Source organism: Sipha flava, unplaced genomic scaffold (genome assembly GCF_003268045.1).
Source record: "Sipha flava isolate LNK unplaced genomic scaffold, YSA_version1 18806_pilon_pilon, whole genome shotgun sequence".
In the NCBI taxonomy this organism is placed as follows: Eukaryota; Metazoa; Arthropoda; class Insecta; order Hemiptera; family Aphididae; genus Sipha; species Sipha flava.
The window spans coordinates 99,706-124,233 of NW_020272439.1; the positions used below are offsets into that span (position 1 = coordinate 99,706).

The 24,528-nt window shown below is 30.1% G+C and overlaps 2 protein-coding genes and 2 long non-coding RNA genes across 5 annotated transcripts; 3 read left to right on the plus strand and 1 right to left on the minus strand.

Moving 5' to 3' along the window:
- Positions 1-1,009: 1,009 nt before the first annotated feature.
- On the minus strand, positions 1,010-14,684 carry LOC112681207 (kinesin-like protein KIF19). The gene is made up of 12 exons (XM_025551469.1): positions 14,504-14,684; positions 12,578-12,688; positions 12,066-12,263; positions 7,271-7,615; positions 6,454-6,695; positions 6,054-6,278; positions 5,796-5,959; positions 5,284-5,441; positions 4,964-5,177; positions 4,615-4,747; positions 4,081-4,197; positions 1,010-1,506 (listed from the first exon to the last, which is right to left on the minus strand). Exons 1-12 carry the CDS (start codon positions 14,555-14,557, stop codon positions 1,353-1,355), a joined length of 2,115 nt encoding a protein of 704 aa, XP_025407254.1. The 5' UTR covers positions 14,558-14,684; the 3' UTR covers positions 1,010-1,352.
- On the plus strand, positions 5,386-5,857 carry LOC112681208. Of its 2 annotated transcripts, none has more exons than XR_003148381.1 (3): positions 5,386-5,473; positions 5,551-5,657; positions 5,766-5,857. It is a non-coding gene; the product is annotated as an uncharacterized LOC112681208 (long non-coding RNA). The 2 variants fall into 2 exon arrangements; XR_003148380.1 differs by having other exon boundaries at positions 5,388-5,479.
- On the plus strand, positions 5,958-6,493 carry LOC112681209. The gene is made up of 3 exons (XR_003148382.1): positions 5,958-6,049; positions 6,112-6,348; positions 6,402-6,493. It is a non-coding gene; the product is annotated as an uncharacterized LOC112681209 (long non-coding RNA).
- A 7,374-nt stretch (positions 14,685-22,058) lies between the features above and the next one.
- On the plus strand, positions 22,059-22,909 carry LOC112681222 (testis-specific gene A8 protein-like). Its single transcript, XM_025551487.1, has 2 exons — positions 22,059-22,169; positions 22,354-22,909. Exons 1-2 carry the CDS (start codon positions 22,158-22,160, stop codon positions 22,678-22,680), a joined length of 339 nt encoding a protein of 112 aa, XP_025407272.1. The 5' UTR covers positions 22,059-22,157; the 3' UTR covers positions 22,681-22,909.
- Positions 22,910-24,528: the final 1,619 nt, after the last annotated feature.

A 24,528-nucleotide genomic window follows, 5' to 3' on the forward strand; every position in this document is an offset into this window, starting at 1 on the left:
ATTTCATTGTTAAAAATAACCGAAACATAATATTTTTATTCAGAATTTGTTCAAATATCTATATAGTACTTTAATATACAAATAAACCTAATTAACAAAATTGTCAAAAAACTATAATATATCTATATTTATAAGAATGTACAATAATAATAATAATTAATAATTATTATTAAATCATTAATTTATAAAATAGGTATGTGGGGGGAAAATAAAATAAAATCGTACAAAAAAGAATATTTGAAATTGTTTATTATACAACAATTTCATAATCAAAGATGGATGATTTGAACTCAACTCATTATTTTAAATTTTGTATTTAGAACCTCGAGGCCCTTCTGGAACTCAGGGTCCGTGCCATGGGGTCACTTACCCCATTTGGTTTTTATGATATAAAAAGAAAGAGCTTTTAACAATACTCAGCACCCTGGACTATTATGTCTCCGTCCATCATTATTTGAGGTGCCTATGCTAGAATAAAAAAAAAAAAAAATGAGGGCCTCGGCAGCATTCGCTGCATCGCTGTCCTGGCCAGGCCGTCACTGCAGGTGGGGTAGAGTGTATCATATCATTGTATATTAAAAAATGTGTGGTACGAAATTTTATGAAAAATAGGGGCTGGATTAATTAATTAGTTAATTTACATATATTTTAAAATTCGTATAAATATAAAATATTGACTATATAAAAATGCGTTCAATGACAACAGTTAATGTCGTTATTAGGAAAACGCAAGAAATCTGAATTGGGTCAATGAGATATTTAAGAGCTGGGCTGTGGCGTCCTGGGTTTCCTTAGTTTCCTTATGTGTCACCTGTTCGTTCAATATCGTGTATTTGTGAGTACATATTAATACCGATTATTGAGTTTATTTCCGCCGACGACGAACATATTCATCGATATAAAACTATGCAGCTACTGAGATACGGCCGTTCAAGCAGATATATTTACACAGTGTTAGATTGTTTAATAAAACGGTTTGAAGATATTTTGAGACAATAATTATTCAAACTTATTGTCAATATTATTTCAGCGTATTTATTAATATTTTTTCATGTACATGCGTGTATATAGTTGTGTATGGATTGTGGGTAACGGCGAACCGTTACAGACGTCGATGGCGAGTTGCGATTTGTCAAGGTAATTTCGAAAAATGTACTTGTATAGTTGTCCGTGTGTTGAGAATATATGGTCGCGGAGCGTAAACAATTCCGCTCCCCTCCTCGCGTCCATTGCGGTGAATATATAACGTTGCAGACGATCGCGAGTACAAGTAGAAAGTGGCGGTTTGGTATCCGCCCGCTTAGGTGTTTAGAACTTGCGAAAGTACGTGGGCTGCGAGGAACGAACACGCGTTAACGAAAGCGATTGGAAATCGGAGGAAACAGCACGGAAGCCGGTACGGGCGACGGGATTTCGTCCCTGGAATGCGTGGCAGCCGACTGTGTGTTGATAGGTGGCAAGCTTCCAGCTTCCTTTTCCCAGTCAAAGGCCGCCAAACTCTCATTGCTGTAACATGACGAGCATGAACTAAACGCAAACATCCCAAGTTCTATTCCGTGTAAATACTAGGTACATGTAGTGACGTATACAATTGGGGATGTAGGTGTCAAATCCACCCTTAGTAATTTTTTTAAATGTTATAAAATAATTTTTTTTTTGTATAAGGGCATTAAAAACGTAAAAAAAAAATTATGATAAAAAAAAAATAACGATTTGTTTGCAAATGATCCCTCCCCATACAAAAGTTATGTATACGCCACTGGGTACATGGTTACCAAACGTGATATGGGTACGGGGTACGTTTATAATATTGTCTCGCGTTGGGTACGTCGTCATGGGTTTTAATCGTTTCGAAATGAAAAAAATGTAAATGTGTGAACTTTTTTCCGACAATAATTTCCTCCTTTAATATTTAGCTCCGGACATCGAACGCATTGCAATTATAATCTATGCCGCTATAGTGAACCTTTTTCGACCGTTTAACGTTTATCTATGTATGCAATGACCAACGGGAGTCACGCTAACGTACGCGATGCAAAGGTTAATTATTTATACCAAGACCAAGACAACCATTTTCACTCAGAACAGTTTACCATACCATCAGTAATATATATCTGAAAGAATTTTTGCAGGAAATTCTAGAAAAAAAAAATAGTTCTAGAACTGCTCGCCCGTCATTTGAGCTGATTTATCAACACCGTTATAGTAGTAATGATTACAATATGAATAGTGTGTGTATGATATTATGGTGTGTAATATTTTATAATGTATATTAAATAATATATTCAGAATACGTTATGTTTCTACAAATTTTAATTATGTTCTATTTATAACATAAGTCCGAGTACTCAAGAGTTTTGTTAGACTAAAATTATTCCACCGTTACGTTGAATTACTTTACAATGATAAAAAAAAATAAATAGTTAATTGAATAACAAATAGGAGTCAAGATTGGTACGGCAGTGGAAGTCCGAAAGATGTTTTAGTAATTTAATATTAAATTTTAAAACGTTTATCTTACAGTATCCATTATGATCAGAAAAATACTTAATGGCGTTCATTTTTTTAGATTATGCTACAATCGCGTTTTAAAATGAAAGCGGCTTATCTATGTAGAATGTAATAATGTCGTTATCAAATGCGTATTCATTATTGTTATTTTTACATTTTTATTTCGAAACAATTAAAAACCGCCATGTTCGGGGAAATTAAATATAATAACAGATTTAACAGAAATAATCTGTACGTATCTACTAGGAGCGTTTTTAGGGGGGGATTGCCCCCTCTGAATTCGTATTTAAGGAATCGATTATATGTGAGAAGCACATTTCAAATGTTTTTTAATGTGTATCGTTTTATAACAAAATCGAATCGGTTAACAATTTTGATTTTCTACAAAAATGTTTGTCATAATCAGGGTTGGGATTTTATAGTATTTGCATATTTCTTATGAGATGCTTGAAAAATAACAGAGCTAAAAATGTGTTTCATGATACAGAGAACTCAAATAAAAAATTTATTTTGCTTTTTTTTGCATATTTTGCGTTTTTTAGTTTATAGGGCTTTTTTTGGATTTTTTGAGACTTTTTAGACTTTTACCTGTGTTTTAATCAAAATCGGGCATATTTTATGAAATTGTATTTTGGTAAACATGTTTTTTGATTTTTGTTAATCGAATTTTCAAGATTCAAAATTTTAATTTTAATTTTAAATTAAATTATAAATGTATAGATTAAGTAAATAGACCGATTACGCTGATGCAACTCTGTAAAATTACAGCGATAATATATAGGTAGGTATAATATAATACAATAATTTTGTTTTAGTTATTTGGTTCTAATTTTTGTTATATGCTGATTTTATTGGTTTTTTTGTCGATTTCTACTAAATCTACTAATAGATTATCAACGAATGAGTGTAGAATTCGCTTTATATAGTCCACATTCGTTTCGTGTGCTTGTATAAAATTATAAAATTATAAAATAATAAATTTTGTTTTTTTTTTGTTTTTTTTATTGCATACTTTTAGAGCTTATTTAGCGATTTTTAAGGTAATATTACAGCGCATATTTATGCAATTTTAAGTGCTATAAAATCCTAACCTGGTCATAATATACAAATGAGTGATAAGAAAAATTACTGAAAAACATATTGAAATATAATAATTGAAGGCGAACGGACGCGTATGATGATGTATTTTTTATATTTGATCAGTATCAGTACCAATGATCAGTGATCACGGTCAATGTTGAATGCAATGAATTGGGCTTTTTGTCGGGTCCATACTCAGTGAAAACTCAAATAAAGCACGAGCGTAACTTTCAAAACACAGACAGGTGTTAAAAAGAACTATACAAAAGTCGATTGTAAGTGGATTCAGCATTAGGTTAAAAAAACCACAAATATGAAGGATTAACCTGATTTAAATATTACCAACAATTTTACTTGTAAATTTTGAGCCTGAATTAAAGAAAAAATTTGAGCCCCCCCCCTAGAAGTGAATCTAAATATACTCCTGGTATCTATGCATATAAAATATATTAAGAATATCATGTACTTTATGAATGATTAGTTATGTACCTTGAGGTGGTACCGAGTCTTGATTCCGGTGTTATTGCGTGACCGCGACTTTCCACGGTTGGCGGCACGGTGTACTTGTTTTTATCCGATCTATCGTCAATTGTCGTTTTTTCAAAACTGAAATTTTGATATGTATGTAATTAATATATAAATTAAATATTATATCAAAGACACGTGTCGATTGTTAGTACAATGGCACTCGGGATCGTGATTCAATACTGTTGCACTTGAAGTGACATATTTTTGGCCCCTCCCAACCATCCACTATATATCTATTATCAACAAACGTAGTTACTACTGTCGTTCAAAATAAGTTCTTGTAAACGAACGATCAACAGGTAATGTCGTATTTGTAATCTGTGCCACTTAATCGAATCATTGCGATGAATGTCAAAAACATTCATCAATATATAATGCGTGTAGACATAACTTAATTTCAAATTTTCAATAAAAAAAATATGGTGAGAAGGATACTTTACAGGTTCGAATTGCTCAACACGCGGTCACTCGATAGACAAGAGAGTGTTACTATACCTTTTGTCGATCGAATGCATGGCGGATGTCAAAGGTGTGGTGATGACGTCGGAGTTGTACGAGTTGGCGTGTATTTCTTGCTGGTACGACCGGTATAGATCTTTCAAATCGGCTGGCAACGGCATGTTCTGACCTGGAAAATGCCGATTGGCGCATAATACGGGGTCGAACAATATTGATTAGGCACTACTATGTTATTGTTAGAATTAAAATGGTTTTTGGATGCCACCATTGACTATAGATACTGGACAGCCGTCACCGTGGTCGGCACTTGGCGTTCGTGATCTACCGCGAAATTAAGATCGTTTCGTACGTTCCGTACGCCCACCCGATACGTGCATTTACATACCTTCGATGATTTGCCGCTGCTTCGTAATGATGTCGTCGGTGATGCGCTGTTGCCGGTGCATCCGGTGCAACAGGTCTCCCCTGCGGCGCAGCTCGTACGATTCGACCAGCCGTTCTCCTTGCAACGCCATCTTGTCGGCTTCCAGCTCGTGTACGCGGCATATCAGCGACAGCAATTCGCGTTCCGTTTCCGAGTCCAAACGTTTCGGGAGGTTCTGTAGAAGAGGAAACAACCGTTGCCGTTACAACTCAATAACAATATGTGACCGTCTACTGCACTAGGCCGTAATAGTTTATTTAAATTTTTTTTTCTTTTTTTACGTTTTCCAGGGCCACTGCTTGTTGCCGGACCGAATCCAATTCGCTAACCGTCTTGGACCTGAGTGCCACGTAACGCTCTTGTTCGTGTTCGATGTAGCTCAAGTCGGACCACGCCTGGTGCATGTTTAACTGGTCGTTATCCAGCGACTCCGCCGTGTCTGCAAACGTCACCACAAGATATATTATCACCGTACACGTATTTTTTTCGAACATTTGTACATATGATTGAATTATTTAGTTACGACTGTTTTCCATTATATGTTTCAGTCATGTAGGTTTAAAATACGTTATATTAATCATGAAACTACTAGGTCCAACCGACCAAGAAGATATTTTTGAAAGGACGATGTAATCGAGAGGGTGAAACGGATCAGGTGCGTTAACAGGAACGTTATTTGCAATAGATTATTAAAATTAAGAGGATTTTGACACGTATACACTACACTTGTTCAAATGTTCATTAATCGTTTGTTTATATATAGATAACGCATCGACATAAGATGTTTGCCCACTTGCGGTGCCGTTGGAACCCTTCGTGTTCGGTCTCCGCTGGTTGCTGGTCCTCCGGCAGTACAATTTGTTGTTTCTCGATTCCCACTGGCTGATGATCTGGTGTTGCCGTTCAGCTTCGACGCCCAGCGACAACAGGTGTCCATCGATGTCCATCAGTTTGCGCCTGTACAACGTCGCAACTATTATTATTATTATTATTATTATTATTTAGTACATCAGCCATTTCATTGGTTTCGTCCAAAGCACATATAGAGTACCTGAGTTTCATTTGTTCGCGGAACGTGCCCACTATTTGATCTCTAATTTGATTCACAGGTGTGTCACTGTGCACGCCGCTCGAAGACTTGGAACGACCCTCGTCCAGTTTTGTTCTCAGCCTAGATATCTCGTTGCGTAAATCGGCTATGACCGACCTGTATTGGTTTACCTGGAAGGACACGTTCAAAACGTTCCGTTCGACTTTATGCGAAATACCGCTGGCTCTGCAAAGCAATAATCATCGTATATAGGTTAAAGTTATGGATCGAGCGTCATCGGGTTTCAACATTTTGTGTAATATAAGTATATAAGTATATATAAGTGTAATATAACATCGTTTTGTGCAGGCACGTGTATCTGCATACAGTTGGATGTATATCAGTATCCGGTATCACTCACCTGGCAGCGTAAATCAAAGTGTTCCTGGTTTCGTCTTTATGCGACGCCGCTGAACTGACATGGGCGATCATGACGGTTCGGCAATTTCCGCTCAACGACTCGCGAAGCAACCGGGTCAACTTGCTGTCGCGGTAGTTCACAAATCGCGGATTCGTACCCCCACTCAGGGCATTTATGCAGTTTCCTAACGCCAGCAAAGATCTGTTGATGTGTGCCCCTTCTTTGAGTCGTTTACCTCGATTCTAAGAAAATCGTCAAGTAGTAAAATAGATATTAAAATAATAGTTATAATGATTCATTTGCTCCGTAAGTAGTTGGTTTTATCGATGTGGATTATTAGGGGGGTGGCCATTCATAGGAGTGATTTAGTTCAACCAAGTATTTTTTCGCGCCCATCCCAAACCTTATCGAACTTAAAATTATTTTTGTTTCGAAATAAACTAATAAAATATAAGGACTACGGTCATGTGTACTATATAGACGGAGAAAAACACTGAACCAACGAACAGTATTATAGTCGAGTTAAAATGTGTCATTGTTTAATTCGCACTGTAAAATAGATATTTTCTTATCCGTTATTGTTTAACTACATTCGAAATCATGTGTAATTATTGACGAACGGAAGAAACTGAATACGGGCTCTGATAACTTGTCTCTGTCACAATAACAGTGGACGGTAAACAACGATTTCGACGTTGCACAAACTTTGTTTTGCAGACACACGATTTGTAAAGTACCCGCTGTACTCGACTTATCTAGTTACGCGACTGAACATATTCAACCGTACACAATTGCCAGAATCGGACTAATACCGTACCTTGGTGTGGCTGGCTCTTTCGGAGCCCGCCAAGTCGATCATAAACAGTCTGCCCTGGCGCACCGCCGTTGCCGTTCTGGACGCCTTACACACCGTCACGCTGAGCAGCGCATGACTCCTGGAAGACGTCTTGTTCACCCCTGTCGGTTCCACCGTTCGCTGCCGGTTGCCCTGGTGCAGCAGTCCCATCACTTCCTCGATGGACACCACAACAACTTCCGACAGACCGGCCACTTGAATGTTACGGTTTCTAGACGTATCTTCCCGGAGTTCCAGGAAACCCGACGTCGGGTTCAATAGATCTCGGATGTTCTCGTTGTAAATTTCTAAATACGACATTTTCACCTACGCATCAACAGTTTTATTACTGTTTATCGTTAAAAATGTATTTGTTCCTAGGTCACAATCGAATAGGTTCTATACTACCAGTGGTGCAGTCCAGCGCATACATACGTGTGTAACACTGACGTATACTTACAAAGTATACAATTTATGATGACTACACAATTTTTTGGTCGATGCTCATAATATGATTTGTGATACTCAGTATCAGTTAAACCTATAGCAGTTAAACGTAATTTTGATATTTTTTCCACGCAAAAGTCAAAAATACCAAACAAGTTTCCTTGTCATTATGTTTAATTTATTTATAAATTATTCAATTCTCATCAATTATAGTGTAATGTGGTAATATATTATGTTGAACACGTTTATATAGATGTTTATTATTTATTAATGAATTTATTAATGGGTGGTGTTGATTTTTCAATTTTGATCAGTATCAACCGACACTAGTGCCAACTAATTATTACCGATTACGATTATAATCCGCAATCCGTTTACAGTGGTTTTAAATTAAACTTGAAAGTTTTGATGTAGGCGAGAATTATTTTATTATGTTTTATTATTATTTTATATATATAAATACTATTTAATATTTTTAAAATTATAAGTACTAATAAAAAGTTTGAATTTTGAATTTAAAAAAATAAATTATAGGGGGTGAGAATTGATTCTATCCACTATTTTTAATTACAATTTGCGTATACCTAAGACTTTTTTCTTTGCAATACATCGCCGTCTACTACCATAATCATATATAATTGAAGTATATTCAATAATTTGAGTATTTTTAAATCATTACAGAGATTTAATTTTTTAATAAAAATAAATGATCACAATATTATTTAATTAGTTTTGAAAAGATAAATATTTTAGTGTTATTTAGTAAGTAGTCAAAGTAAAAACATTATTTTACTAGAAGAATCATTTAACCATGAAATATTTAACGTAAAAATAATATACATACTTATCTATTAAATATTTAGGTATAGAATTTACTCTATAATTTTAATTAAATATATTTAGGGTATTATTTTACTTATTAAACTTAAAACTATTTTATATGAACAAATAATAAACTAAGAAGAATTATGTTGATGTTTTATATGAATCATTTTAAAATATATTATGACTTATGACTGTTTAATATAATTAATCAAATACGATAATACACAAAAATAAAAGTCCTAGTTTACATTTTTGATAAATCATAAATTATTCAGTTTTCATTTTTTATATTGAAAGTTTAATACGGATTACTAATATTGACTGTAGAACTGTAGACATATGATATATTAATAAGTCGGTTAAGAAAGTCATTTAACATTTGACATTTATTAATTTCTAATTTTACAATAATGTCAAACTATTACTTTACAATTTATTACCAAGACCTTTCTATAATTGTAAACAGTTACACTTTATACTGATAAATGAGACAATCATATTTTTTTTTTATATCATTTATTTTTCTTATTATTATCAAAAACAATAAATTAAAGTAATACATGAAATTAAAATATCAAAAGCTAAATAAAATATAAGGCGTTGAAATTTTTTTTTGCTGATTTAAATATTGATTTAAACGAGTTAATGAAGATTGATATAAAACATTAAAAAAAAAAAAATTCTAAATTGCCGGAGTTGTAGGTACCAAACATTTGACTACGTTTTGTTTTAGCAGAAAATTGGAATCCATATTTAATAGATTATGAATTAAAATTTAATAATTTACTAAGTAGAAATTAAAATCATTAGTCCTTTGGGGTTTGTCCAATTTATATAGATTCATCATGATTTGAAGGAATAATATCGTAAATAAACACCATATATTTTATGGTTAAATTATACCTGTTACATAATCTATACATTTGTGGAATTTCATATTACATCGAGGTTAATTTTTTTTCACTTGAACACTAAATTATTCCTAAAACGTTTAACGTTGTTAAACACTATATGCACATGTCAAGAATGTAAATAATTATTCAATATTCACACATCGAGTGTTTTGTAATTTTGAGAGGTCAACGAATATGATGCATACAAGATAATTTGATAGCTAATAAAATAAGGACTAATAAATAATTGAAAAAAATACTTTAACTCTTATCTTGTTATCAACATTTTAAGTTTTTTTATAACTATTATTTTCTGAACCCAAATAAAATAATAATAAAAAAAAAAAAGCGAGTGCATAAATGTTATTGATTACGTGATTTTTTTAAAATTAATTTTTTCACCATCACTTCTATCCTAATCAGGAATTGTGTGTTACAAGTAAAATAATTATTGTACTTAGTACAATCTATTTTTTTTATTTTTTAATTATTCAAATATAATATATTTTGAAAAATCTACACGAGAGTTATAATTCTGACACTAAAAATATCCGGAAAAATATTGAAACCGTAGAAAAATATAAAAATATAAATAATACTTGAGTTCAATAATTATTGAGTCACTTGGTAAAGCTATGTCTCGATGATGAGTTATTCAGTTATGGTTATAAGTAATAAGTTATAGTACGATTGAAAGACTTGTACTCTTTGAATATTTAGTTGATAACTTATATTTGGTTAACATAAATTTCTTAGAACACAAATGCGAACACAAGAGGAGGTAGGGGTTCAACCCCCCCGATATATCAGAAAAAATGTGTTGAGAAAATTACCAAACCTACAAATTCAAAATTTATTTCAAAATTTCCCTTATGACTTGCAAATAAAATATATAAATATATATAATGAGTAATAAATTATGCTGTTTATCAACATTTTTTCAAAACCCTTTCCCCCGAAATTTTTTCCTGCGTTAGCTCTTGTAGGCAGCTCCTATATTTTAGTGAACCCCGACACCAAGTGTGTAGTCTGAAATGGGAAGTGTGTACCTATTAAATACTAATAAATAAAATACTATGAAGGTATTTTTCAGGAAACCAGTTTAAGCAAGACAGCTGATGAGGACTCAAATATATTTATTAAATTTTAAATTATATATCCTACATTAAAATAAATAATTTGTAAATAGTTTTCTGATTTAAACCAGTTAAAAGTATATTTATCAATTTAAAAAATAACAGATTCGTAATTACCTAATTATAATGCGAAATTTTATTAATAAAGAGAATTGTTACTAAAAATCATAATCATATGGAAGGGGTAGAGGAGGGCTCCGTATCATATACATAATTGTACAATAAAACGTGTATTATGAATTTTTATGAAAAATTGGGGCTGCTTGTAGGTACACTTTATAGTCTACATTGGTAAATTGTACTGACATTTTACAATTGAAAATAAAAATATTATATTTGATTAGTAATTCAAAATTTAAAATTACAATGATTTTTGTTTTAGTAATAATAAGTGCATTATCGTATTTGATTACAATTGTAATAAAAAGTCATGTTCCACTAAATAAATATGCTGTTATGTATGAGTCTTCAACTAATTTTTTCTATGCTGTTTATTAGCCATAAATCTAAAAATAAACACATATTAAAACCTTAGTCATCGATGACTAAAGAAATTACAAGATATATTTATATAGAAGCAGATTATGAAGTATAGTAATGACAGCAACAACTTTTAAAAAGTTGTCATACTAACAGAAAAATATGAAGTTTATTAATCATAAAATATCTAAGGTTATTAAGTAAAACATATCTCAACTTTAATAAATAATTAGTTAAATGTATGCATACCTATATTTGTATTATGTGTCAATAGTTTAAATAGTAAACAATTATTTTTATTTGGAATATTTTATTATTAAAAATATTGAATACATTAAAATATAAAACTTATTTACTGTGTTAAAGTACATAATTTTTAATATTTTATATTTAAAGTATAAACATTTCATAGCTAGACATAAATATTTTTATATCATTAGTATGCGATTGATTATCATGAAAAATACTAAAAAATTCGAGGTATTGAAAAGGATTAGTTTAAAAGTTTATGCTATGGCAGTTCATCAACCGTATATTTTGAGTCCCCCTTTAAAGAAAGCTGATTTCAATTGGTATATTTCAATTTTATATAAGTTCACATAAAACTTGACGTTTGATTATTTGTATTTTTATTTAGTAATAACTATAATAATAATATATACTAGTATTACACCTATATTTGATGGTTTATTTTTGTGAATGATGAAAATCGACCATGGCATATATACATGTATTTAATTATGTAGTGTTAAATTATTTTTATACGTATAAAAAAAATAAATTTCGAATAATACAAGTTTGTTAAGTCATAAGTCAGTTATTAAGTATTATAAGTACTATCTGTACGTATTTGAAAAATTGACAATTTATTGGCTTAAGCTCCATAATGATGTTCCTGTTGATATTTTTATTTCTACGTTTATATCGATATAATAAAAACTTTTCCTTTCTACAATACATTACAGTATTCATATTATATTGTTATCGTTTACTCACCGTATACCGGTAAGCATTTTTGCTCACTATATCAAACAAATCGCTGATTGCTCGGACCATAATACCCGTCTCTCCACCATGCCCAACCATTGTATGGGTCTTACCACTGCCTGTCGCTCCATAAGCGAAAACGGTAGCATTGAAACCGACAAGTATATCTTTGACCAAGCTTTTCGTCGTTTTCTCGTACACTTCGTCCTGAACAAAAAATTCGGTTCAGATGGGAGTATCAAATTAATTTTATAATTTTAAATGAATTTTAAACCGTATGGTTAGTATAATATATTTATATTATAAACCGTGTTCTTTCATTTGATTATATTATGTACATTATAAATATAATAAAATATTTAAAAACACACAAACAAAATTAATTTTGGACATTTAAAATAAGTTTAAATTTTACAAATTTCATAATCGATTTTTATTTGTATTTAATAGTATATTGCATGTATCAAATATAATTCTTATTGAGCATTGACATTTAACTTTTAATTTATTAATTGTTTTACTTGTGTAGAATCTTCGCCAAAAACTGCATCAAATTCATAACGTTTTTGTCCAGTGCGTTTTTGCCGAAGTACGTCATCTTTTTCTTTTTCTGTTTCTTCGACGACAATAGTCTAATAACATAATGAATTAGTCAGTATCAAAGTCAACAAAATAATCATAACGGGTTTTTATTTTATACTTCTAAAGGTTCTGATTAATTAACTTATTTTATTATTATTATAGTTTCTAATAATACTATCAATAGTTTTTAATGTTTTGACATAGGTAATTCGACTTTTGAGCAGATTGATAATTTGAAAAATTAAAGACATTTTTGTTTAAATGCAATTTATTTGTTAGATCAATAATATTTAATTAATAATATTATTAAATTTAAAAGTGTGCTTATTTTTATTTTATTTTTGAAATACTATTATTATCCATTAGTAACTATAAGAAAAAATGCACTTTAACATGTAGAAGACTATAGTTTCTTTTTATATTTTAATATAAACCTTAATAAATTAGAGTTAGATAATTGCGGAGTAAGTAAAGTTAGAAAAATCTGATTACATGAACATAAAACATTAGTGTATAAGAAAACTAAACTAAGTTAAATTAAATTACTAGTTTACTCATTTCCTTAACCGTAAAATATATTCATAGCAATATAACTTGCAGTGACTATATTAATACTGTATATTGTAACATTGTATATTTCTATTTAACTTTAAAATATACTATTGGGTAGTTAGATATTAGGGAATATTCAAGTATTATATCTTACTTTAACGTTTTTCATACACCCTCCCCTCCAAAAAATTCTTTTATTCTCATTAATTATTAAAATAAATTTATGGATTTCTTAATAAAAATTCATATTTTATTTCCATAGTATAAAATATAATATAAATACGTCTTCTGCCCAAGGATTTGTTGATCACTGCGAAAGATTTTCAATGACTGCAAGTCCAATATGAGTTCAAAACGTCACTGTAGTGGATCTATAATAGTGGGTAGTGAGAGGACCTTTCCTAGTTTGACGACAATTTACTGACTTTCACGTAACTTTTATGTCACGCCCTGTAAATGCTGTCGGTAATTCATCAAGTTTTGTTTTTTTTCGTGCGTTAGATCGAACTTTGATAGACATATTGTTAACATAATATCTATTTGAAATGTAGATCGTCGAATCCCTCCCTTGGTCTACTGACGTAATACTTGAACGCTCCTTTATGGTTTTATTTTTTTTATAAGTATTTATAACAATTTTTAATTACTATGTGCCTAATGAGAATATTGATAATTTAAATGGAGTGATATTATTCGAAAACTAAATGGGTTGGTTGCATTGAATATTGATTATAAACACTTGAAGAAATAGCGTATGAAAAATAATATGTACATCCAAACGTTTTATGCACAAGTATAATATCGCGAATGGCTTTATTAAAACAAACGAACCGATAAGCTCATAAAAAATGTATTCACTCACACCGACTGCTTGTTACCTACACATTCAATTCATATGGAGTGCAGCGCTGGGCGTTGAACTCCGATGGTTACGCGATACTCGTCAGAAACGACGAATATCCTTTCATATTTTTTTTTTCTAGTTAACGGGCAAATATTTTATTTTTTTACAAATACCAACCACAGTGTGCTGTAAAGAAAAAAAATTGTAGCAATAAGACGAATGTCTTATTCCGTGGTTTCAATGTTATTAAAATACACCAGTGTTTCTTAAATTTTTTGAGATCACGGAACACCAAACAATAATAATTTTTTATTTTTGCAGAACTCCTATGGAAATTATTTTCAAAAAACGATGGCACCACAGATATACAGTATATACTGTGGATGGCGCACATAATAACGATAAACGGTTACAATAACAATACGGTAAAATAATAGATATAGCAAGTGCAGTAATATACCGTACGTACCATAGAGTAATACGGTGCAAGTATAGTGATATAATATACTATTATATGGTACATAATCTATCGTATACAATTCATGTTATCGGCGCGCTATCCTTACGGTCTTCGTGGCGTTGTTTGGCGTCCTATTGAAACGAAATCCGAATCGGTGTCGCGTCCGCCAACGTCGGAATACATGGCGATCCGATCAATGCGTTCACGGCAGTGATGAACGAAAAATCACGTCTCCGTTAGTCACCGCGACAATGGAAACAAATAAACGGTGACTGTCGCGACTTGGCTTATAATATTGTCAATAATGTAGTATATTCATTTATTCAAAAATTGCGTAGATATCTACATGCCACGACCGTGGTGGCGACTGGTGTCCGTTGTAGAAGCGAATGGTGACCGTTTAAAAGTCGATTGTGATAATGGAGGCGCTGTCAACATTTGACCAACTTTGGTCACTATTAACCATCTCTGGTTCACGCGATTGTGATCGCACCTTAGGCCGATTTCCGAAGGGCGCACGATGTAGCGCGAAACGGTCGCCCCGTGACAGCGGTACTGCGGTAAAGCGACGTGATGCGTCACGATTGTAGGCCGGAATTATGTCCTTTTACACATTTTTTTCAGGCGTAACACCTTTCCGCCAATAGTGTACTTTTCCCTTTTACACCAAATTATATTTTCACTGATATTTGTTTTCTACCGAATCAATTTCTTTATCACTCTATGAGTACATGAATTATTTTGTTATAAATATGAAGAACACAACATTGATGGACTGAAATATTCGTAAATTCCTATGATATCAAGTAAATAGATTGCCTTTGATTTATCTCATTTAATCGTCTTAAAATTACATATAAGTACATGAAAAAACTCGTTTTTTAGTACTATGTTTAAGTTTATGATATTTAAATATATAGATATAATATATTATGCTATATAGATTCGATAATGTTTCAACTTTTCAGTATTGATAGGGAGGTATTAAATGATTGCTATAGTATTTTATTTTAATGTTAAAACAAATCAACAAAATTTAATTCATTGCAGAGTCCAATAAAGACCAAATCAGTACCTAACACACATAATATTGTGCTTAATATGTTTAACTAGTGAGTTTTGTAATAGAAATTGTTTTGATGGAAATGGCTATAGGTCAAAATATAACTTGGTGGAAAAGGAATTTGTACACTTTTGGCGGAAACGTGACCAGTCCTTTTTTTCTTTTTTTTTTTTTTTTGGTTCTATGCAGCGGACCCGGGGGTTCGAAATCCTTAAAAATCGTGAAACCAGTTAATCAGTATGAACAGTTTTTTTTTCATACGTATATAAAAATAATTCAAGATGATATTCAAGATGAATATTTCGTATTTTTCTAATAAAGAGTATTCGAGAGTATATTGATTGGTTTTATAGATTTTCGATACTTTGTGTTCCAGTAACGTAAATATAGTAAATTATATGTTCAATATTAGTGATATTGAATGTTGTAAAACGTAGCAATAGTTTTGAATGAAAATAATGAAGTACAAATTATAGATCATTTTTCAACGGCTACGAACGTTTTTTTTCAATACATATAAAAATGTATTAACGGACCGTTATACCAATATGACACCTGATCATTAGGAACATAATATTATTGTCAACGTTTTTCAAACGTTTTCTTAATTAAAAGTACGTTATTAATCTAATTTAACTAAATAAATTAAAGTTATCTAAGTTGTTTTTGTTTTTTTATGAGCAGTTTTATTTTTTATTATATATTATGTATACTGTATATTTTTTTTGTATTAGGCATGTACTTCATTCTTTTGCATATAAAAGAATATTTTTTCGCATATTTTATTATGATTTTTAAATAATATATTGGAAGGTTATTATTAAATGTTGAGAATATCAACTTTTTAAGAGAATATTAGTATTTCATTTCGGTTATTTTAAGAGAATATTATTCAGACCTCAAGTCGTGGTATTCGCGCGTGCAGTGAGCAGAGAGCACGTAGCGTAATTCCGAACGGGTCCGACCATCCAACGCGACGGCCATCTGTCGGTTCTCGTAACGTTTCAACGTCGCCTGCCGCCGGTCTTTGCGCGCGCGTGCTCGTTCGCGAAGTCCGTGAAACCGTCGGCGTTGCCACGCGTTGAATTCAAATGAAAACAAATGTAAACGCGCGGAAGATCGACCGGAATGATAATGTTGCACGTTTTCGTCGTCGAAACTGTCGCAATGGAATATTGCGTGGTCCTGTGGTTCTCGACCATTTTCCATTCGTGTCACCTTGAGCCATTAAAATCAAACATTGCTTCGCCCGGTGGGCCGGAATTCATTTCCAAGCGGCCAAAAGTATACATGCGTATATTTTTGATCAACTGACAATAACACTTTGAAACTCGGGACCAAGGACATTTTTTATTTTATTATTATATATATTTTTTTTTTTAATAATAACGCTTTACAAGTATTTACATTTATCTAATTTAAATACAATTTGTTCATCATGATCCAAGTGATAAATTATCATTTTAATTTTATAAAATGTAGGTAATCGTTCGTTAACATTTTTATTAATTAATTTGTACCTAATACAACTTAATAGAAACATATCACATAATGCTTTAAACATAATACATAGGTCTGAACTAGAATCAGAATTTGAAGTTGTGTCATATTCTGATGACTATATCTTGATTATGATGATATAAAAAACCACTATGTGTATCACGTACTTCGGAAGCAAGGCGATCTCTTATAAACGAATGCCGTTACCTTCAGCTAGGGCGGGCGAGAAAATCTGAGGGCCATGGGGCTGCGGGCCCTCTTCCTTTTGCAATTGTTTGACCAAGACGCATCAAGACCACTTGTACATGCTTTGGTATAACAAAAATATTGTATACAAGGCCGAAATGACGAGCCCTTTCGGACGTATGGGCCCTGGGGCTCTGGTCCTCTCTGCCCTACCCTCTCGCCGGCTCTGCCTTCAGCTGAAGTAAAGCGAAAGAGTAAATATAGCTAATCATAAATCAATTTAACATTAAATCAGGCTAATAATATTATACCTACAACCTAAAATGCATAATCTTTCAAAATTGGTTTCTTTTTTACGTCCGCTTTAAAAAAACATTATAAGCACATAATTTATTATGTTTACGCAGTTTACGCTCAAACAGCATAGCAATGGCTAACTAAATGTTCGCGTGAATTGTATATATTATAAGTTATCTGTAAACAATAATAAAATATGAATGTTTCTAAATGTGCAAAAAATAAAATTTGAAAATAACTCTATTATAACAGAACTATATAATAATTTACGTGTTATTGAAAATGTTTAAGTCAAATAAATTATAATGTTGTTGTAATTTATTATGTACTTAATTAAAAAATTTGTTTTTATCAATGAAATTTTAAGAAAAATGACTCCTTCAACGGAAGGTTGTGCTTTATAAAAACACCAGTATAATATTTATGAATTCTTAAGTGCTAAAAAATGATGTATTTTATGATTCAACATTTTCCAGATGTTTTGTATATATTTATATCCTTTTGTTAATTGTAGTATTTAAATTCTTAATGTTTTTAAACTATACACTTTGTCATAAAAATGAATCATTTCAGTTGTTGGAAACATTGAAATTTACTAAAATTCAAACATAAGATAGAAATATGTCGATATAATATTAATTTTTAAAAGTTATTAGAATTGAAATTGTAAAAGATTTTTAAAAAATGACCTTTATTTAAATATTTTACCAAAACATAGATCAAACATAAAAATAATTTTGAAATATAAGTATTAAAAATAATATTAATATTGATTAATTATTATTATTATATATTAATATTATTTTTAAAACAATGGGTGTTAACTTTAAATGTATCGAAGAACATATAAAATGGATTCTTTTTACATTTTTCTCATTTGTATCTACCCGTGTATATTTATGAATCATTTAAGTGAAATTTAAAAATAATTCTCTTTCTTGCCGTAACAGGGAAAGCTGTTATAAATTCAGTTGTTCCACTATAGTTTACTAGCTACCGATTTAAACGACAATGTATTGATTATTGATATTCTTTGGCAAAGTTTCCATTTTTCAAAATACGACTATGTCAGCCAAACACTTTGCGGTCGTAATTCAATACACAATAATAATATTAAAAATAATATTAATAATAATAATAATAATAATAATAATAATAATAATAATAATAATATGTTATTCGAGTATTCTGTTTGAGTTTGTTTCTTTCCACATTCTGATGGTCACTTTCAAATGTAATAATAATATAGAACAGTTATTGTGTTTATCAGACGATCATTGTTGAATAATAAATTATACACGAGTGTATTCGAATGACATTTATAGACGTGTGCGGTCTGACTGTATAATATGTAATAATTTAAACAGTAGACGTAATAGATCTTTTGAAATGTTTTGGCAAAGTGGGTTTTTATTTCAATTAAATTCTATTGTAGTTTTTGAAAACATTCGAGGCTCCGGTTTTCATCCGAAAATCAAACTCAAAACCTTGAAGTACCATGTAGGTATATCAAGTACGTGGTTTTGATTAAAATAATAGAAATTTCTATTTATTATATTTATATTTATTTTTCCTTAAAGTAACCCTTTTTCAATATTTTATTTGAATTTACATATCATATTATTAGGACCTCGAGGTATGAATTTTAACAAATATTATGATATCCATTTGAAATATAACGTTCAAATTTAAAACGAAGTCCATTGCATATTCAGACAATAAAATGTCATATATGTTTATAGTATTTATCATAATGTTTATATATATATATCATATGTATATGTTTTAAATACCCATCGTCATGCTGTATTAATAATTTATCATTAATTCGTAAATACTGAATAGTTATAAAACTGACCGTCAGTAAAACCATTTTCAGTGTAGATTGCCTAATTCTATATTATTATACAGTAAGTTTCCCTTAATGTTTAACTGGTTTATAGAATCAACCATTTATTGGAATTAAAAAAGAAAATCCCAAACCTAATCGTATGTTACTAATGTTAAATTAACCTTTTATACTCGTATCAATATGTACCGGATAATTGAATCAGTTTTATGAATATTCTTACCGTTTTTATAGTATTTCAAACTGATTAATTTATGAGATCCATTTTTTTAACTTATTAGTGTATTAGTATATCATTGTACGTCATGTACTCGTGTCCTTAAGTTTATTTTGGTTCGTGTTCAAACATTTTTCTTAAATGTCGAGCAAACGAAAAGGTTGGTCAATATAAGAAAAATATGATGTATTTGTTCGTTTTGATAAATTATTTAAGTTATTTAAATTAGAAGAATATCAAGTGCAATGAAAAATAGATAGTTTTTTTTTAATTTATTTTTTACGCATTTTTCTATTTAGTTTTAGTTTTATTTTAAGTAAACGTGAACATAAAGAATCAACAAAAAAAACTTTATAGAATAAACTGGTTAATGTAATCAAAATGGCCTAAACTAATGTGATCCCATTAAGCGGAACTCGCTGTAGATTTATAAAACAATAAGAATTTAATACGTTTAGTTACCTAAACCTTAATACTTAATAACCTTACTAACTTATAAGTATATAACTTATTATTCACTACACAATAGTATACTTTTTACATTCTAAGTGAAACGAGGAATATATAGGTTTTACTATAATGATTGTTTTTGTCTGTGATTATGAACATGAACTCAAACAGAAAGAATGTTCCAATCACCACCAAATAAAAAAATTAAAAGATAGGAAATAGTTTATATTTGGGGGTTGATTTTTTAACTTCTCGATAGTTTTCTCAATAATTGTGAAAATCTGATGAAAAGGTATAAAAATATGGCGTACCGGTTTTCTCCAAAATAAATTAATCGTTCGTTTCATATTTTAAGTCATATTTTTCAAGCACTCATCTATCTCTATTTATATTTATTAGTGTTTTAAAAAGTTTTCAAACCAAAGAGTTCATAAAGTATTTTTAAAGTTATGATAAGCAAAATCAAATTAACTTTAACACCAAAAATAAAGAAACATTCATATGACAAAAAATTATAAGCTTTACAAACCAAAAATGGATACCTAAAGTTTTTTAAAATGTGTATATTCATATTATTATAACCATTACATAATAATGTATTTTTAATTTAATAAATAATTTTAGTTTTTTAGTACCTAGAATATTTTAACTCGACAATTATAAAAAGTACAGACGAAGTTATTACGGACTCGGAAGAGTTTACATATTATCCTTCAGATAATTCTGAAATAAATCCAGAAGAGTTTACCACTTATTTAAAATATTAAAAAAATCAACTATTTTAGGATCTAAAAATAATGTAAATCCAATTAACTAAAAGTCAATTGTATTGTCCTTAAATAATTGTCTTACCAACTTTCTTGGTAAGTGCAATTCAAATTAAGAATTGATAAAACAAAATTGTACAAAATTTCATGTTTTTTACTCATAAAATATAATAAATTGTGCCATTGGGGTGTCAAATGAGAAGAGGGTAACCCCCCTAAATCTTAACAAATGTTTAAAAATTTAATAAAATTTAAATTAAATTTTATGAAGTTCCACCGAATTTATTTTAGATAAGATTATGGATATATATATATTGATTATTGTATTCACCTGTAAAGTGAAAATTATTAACCCCCCACCAAAAGAAAAAAAAATTCTATATACGCCCCTGATTTGAACTTATTATTTTACTGTAGATGTTTGTACTCCATATTAAATGTTTTACATTAGTAAATTACGTTTTCTAAAAATTCAATATTCAAATTAATTTCCCATATCATTGTGCTCGGTCTTGTACAACAAATAATTTGTCTTGATTCTTCTGACGACTTTTACTAACCCACAAATGGTATTACAAGAGAGGCTTTGTCTTAATAATCATAGTACTTTCGATAATTGATTTAGTAGAGCATATGTATATTCTTACCATACATTTGTACCTTTGGACTTTTGTTTAAGTACTAAGGTAATAATTATACATGAAAATTGCCCATTTTTATTGTTTAGAAACATGTTTTAGTATTTATTATTTTTATTATATTACAATTTGTTAGACATAAACATTAAATAACAATTATAAAAAATGGAATTTATAATATGAGACAAAAATACAAAACATTTTAGGAGAGACCATTCATTAACACAACTTTATAATTAATTGTTTTCCCATTATTATATAAGAAGTGTAATACCGATTAATCAACTATTATCCTATTAAATACTCGTGTATAACATTTATATTATAAATGTGTATTATTATAATCAGATATAATCACATTATTTTCCGTCCGGTAGAAAACCAAATATATTTATGAACATTTTATATGACAGCCGATACCGTGAGCAAAATGTATTTCAAACGAGAGCAACAGTTAATAATATGTAATTCCAATTGCACTCCATAGCATAATCTGATTATCGTTTGTTAATATTTTGGCTCCGGTATCTGCTTAGTAATTGGATATGAATATTGTATGTAGAATGGTAATTGGACGTCACTCCGTGAAACGGACGATATAAAACGGACCCTCTGACCTGTGTTTAGTATCAGTCGTTCATTTGTCTTCAGTAGTGCATCACTAGAAACTCAAATCAGCCAACAAATAAAATCATAATGCAATTCCAAGTAAGTTTTTTTTATAAGTTCTCGGTTCAAATTGTGTACCCAATCTGTTGAGCATATCAATGTATTATTGTTATCATTATTTTGCTGCAATTTGGTCGTTGTCTATATAAGTTTTTTGTTATCCTCAATATATTGGATATAATTTTATTTCGGTGATTCATATTCCACGTGAACAATGTTTCAGGTATCTTTCGCTCTGCTCGCCATGGTCGTGTGCTTCGCCGCTGCTGCCGAAGAAGCCAAACCGCAGTCCGCTACATCCGCCACCGACAGAAGCAAACGGGGTTTGATTGCCCCGCTGGTCGCCTCCCCTTACGTAGCAGCACCATACGCCGCCGCCCCTTACGTAGCAGCCCCGTATGCCGCTGCCCCGTACGCAGTCGCTAGCCCGTATGCCGCTGCCACTCCATATGCAATTGCTTCTCCATACGCCACCCCATACGTTTCCTCGTACACAAGCTACCCTTATGTAGCCAAGGCTTTGGCTTCCCCATACACTTACTACCCATGAACACGACCAAGTCCATTTATATTTCTCCCACAGCACATACAATCTTCAATTCTCAAGTTATTTCATAGCGAAATAATTGTATAAAAACCCAGATTAACTAACATCAAAATGTATACAAAAATGTTATGTTTTGTTAAAATGTAAATAAATACTAAATTGTTCAAAAACTTGTTGTTTTATTCATTGTTGCTTATACATTATACCATAAAATGAATTGTATACTTTAAAATGTGCTATTTTGTATACTCAACCTATAATCTTACAGTAGTACCGATTCGACGATAAACATCATATTAAAGTTTACACAATTGAATTTACAACTAGAATAAAGTACCAAAGTAGGTATTACGTTTATTAAGTCAATTACACTATGGAAAGATACATTTTATTCTTCTTTCACATTCAAAATATTTAAGAAATAAGTTTGTGTATCGCTATGTAGTTATCAATATTTTAACTGTCATCACAAAAAGAAAAACTAAAATAAATACAATAAAAAAAAAAAAAAATAGATGCTTAAAAAATAAACAAGTGAAATGTTGAAAAATTCAAATAAAAGTTTCAACAAATTCTGACACTGATACGTTTTATATACATTTTATACTGAAAAAAACAGAATACACATAGAGAAACAAAGTAAATATATTTAAAACAAATTTACTTACTAACTTATATATATATATATATATATATATAAAGGAAGTATAAGTAATGAAAAAATAATCTGTATATTTATGATTCAATTAAATATTTTAATGTTTATGATATATAATTCTGTATACGAGTACATCTTTATTATTCAAAATGTATTTATTTTTATTTTACATTGAATATTAATCCTACATTTTAAGACTATAAACCTATAGGTCTCTAATGTGTTTTCATAATATTCAAAACACAATCAATAATAGGATTTTTTCGAGTTCACATTTTTGTCAATAAAATTTGAAGTTATAAGTTATAATAAATGTATAAATTTTTTTTTTGTGGTGAATGATCCTGGTACCTAGTTTTTTATTAAAAGCATAACATTTTTCATTATTAGAATATTCTTTTTAGGGTCTTGAAATTGTATTTAAATAATTTAAATGTATAAATATATCACTAAGATAAGCTAAGAGTATTGATGATTTGTTAACTTAAAAAAAAAAAAAAAAAATTGAAAATTAAATATTTTGATCTTTAAACAAAAAAAAAAAATTCAATTCGTATAGCAATTCAATAACTCGTATTTTTGTTTTGTTGACGGTTAATGATAAAATATATTTTGTAACTGGTATAACAGATAAAAGGTTAAATTAGTTTTTAATATAAGAGGGGGTGGGGTCGTGAGATGACTGATTTCTTTTTTTTTTTTTTACCTATTTTGGGGTTCACAACTTTAAAAATGTTGAGAAACATTGATGTACATTGTGTATATCATGCAATGTGTACTATATAGTTATATAAAACTAAAGTCCTATAAAAAACTAGAATTATTTCAATAAATTATATTTTGTTTTATTTTTCTTATAAACATCAATTACTTAAATGATAGGTTATTGTACCGATTTAATATGTGTCTGATATAATTATAAAAAAGTCAAGCAATTTATTAAAAAGATAGAAAAAGAATGTATTAATTCATGAAACACATTAAGAATTCTTTGTGCATATTATTTAAAACGTTTGAAACGTTATAGCCTATAACGATGAGTGCTTTTACGATTACTACCACGATGACCTTGCTATGCAGTTCATCACATTCTGTTTTCACTTAAACAATCGATATTTATTTTTATTTTTTTTTGTAAAGCATTTTTATACTACATTTTTTTCAAACTTTGAGTGTATAGACATGGTTACTGC

What these genes read in the sequence shown, in the direction of transcription:
- LOC112681207 (XM_025551469.1), bottom strand. Translation starts at nt 14,557, where the DNA reads ATGTACCATATAATAGTATATTATATCACTATACTTGCACCGTATTAC. An exon ending in TTGGCGAAGATTCTACACAA is followed by an intron (nt 12,264 to 12,577) that starts GTAAAACAATTA and finishes TTTTTTGTTCAG; the next exon opens with GACGAAGTGTACGAGAAAAC. An exon ending in CGCGAACAAATGAAACTCAG is followed by an intron (nt 5,960 to 6,053) that starts GTACTCTATATG and finishes GACGTTGTACAG; the next exon opens with GCGCAAACTGATGGACATCG.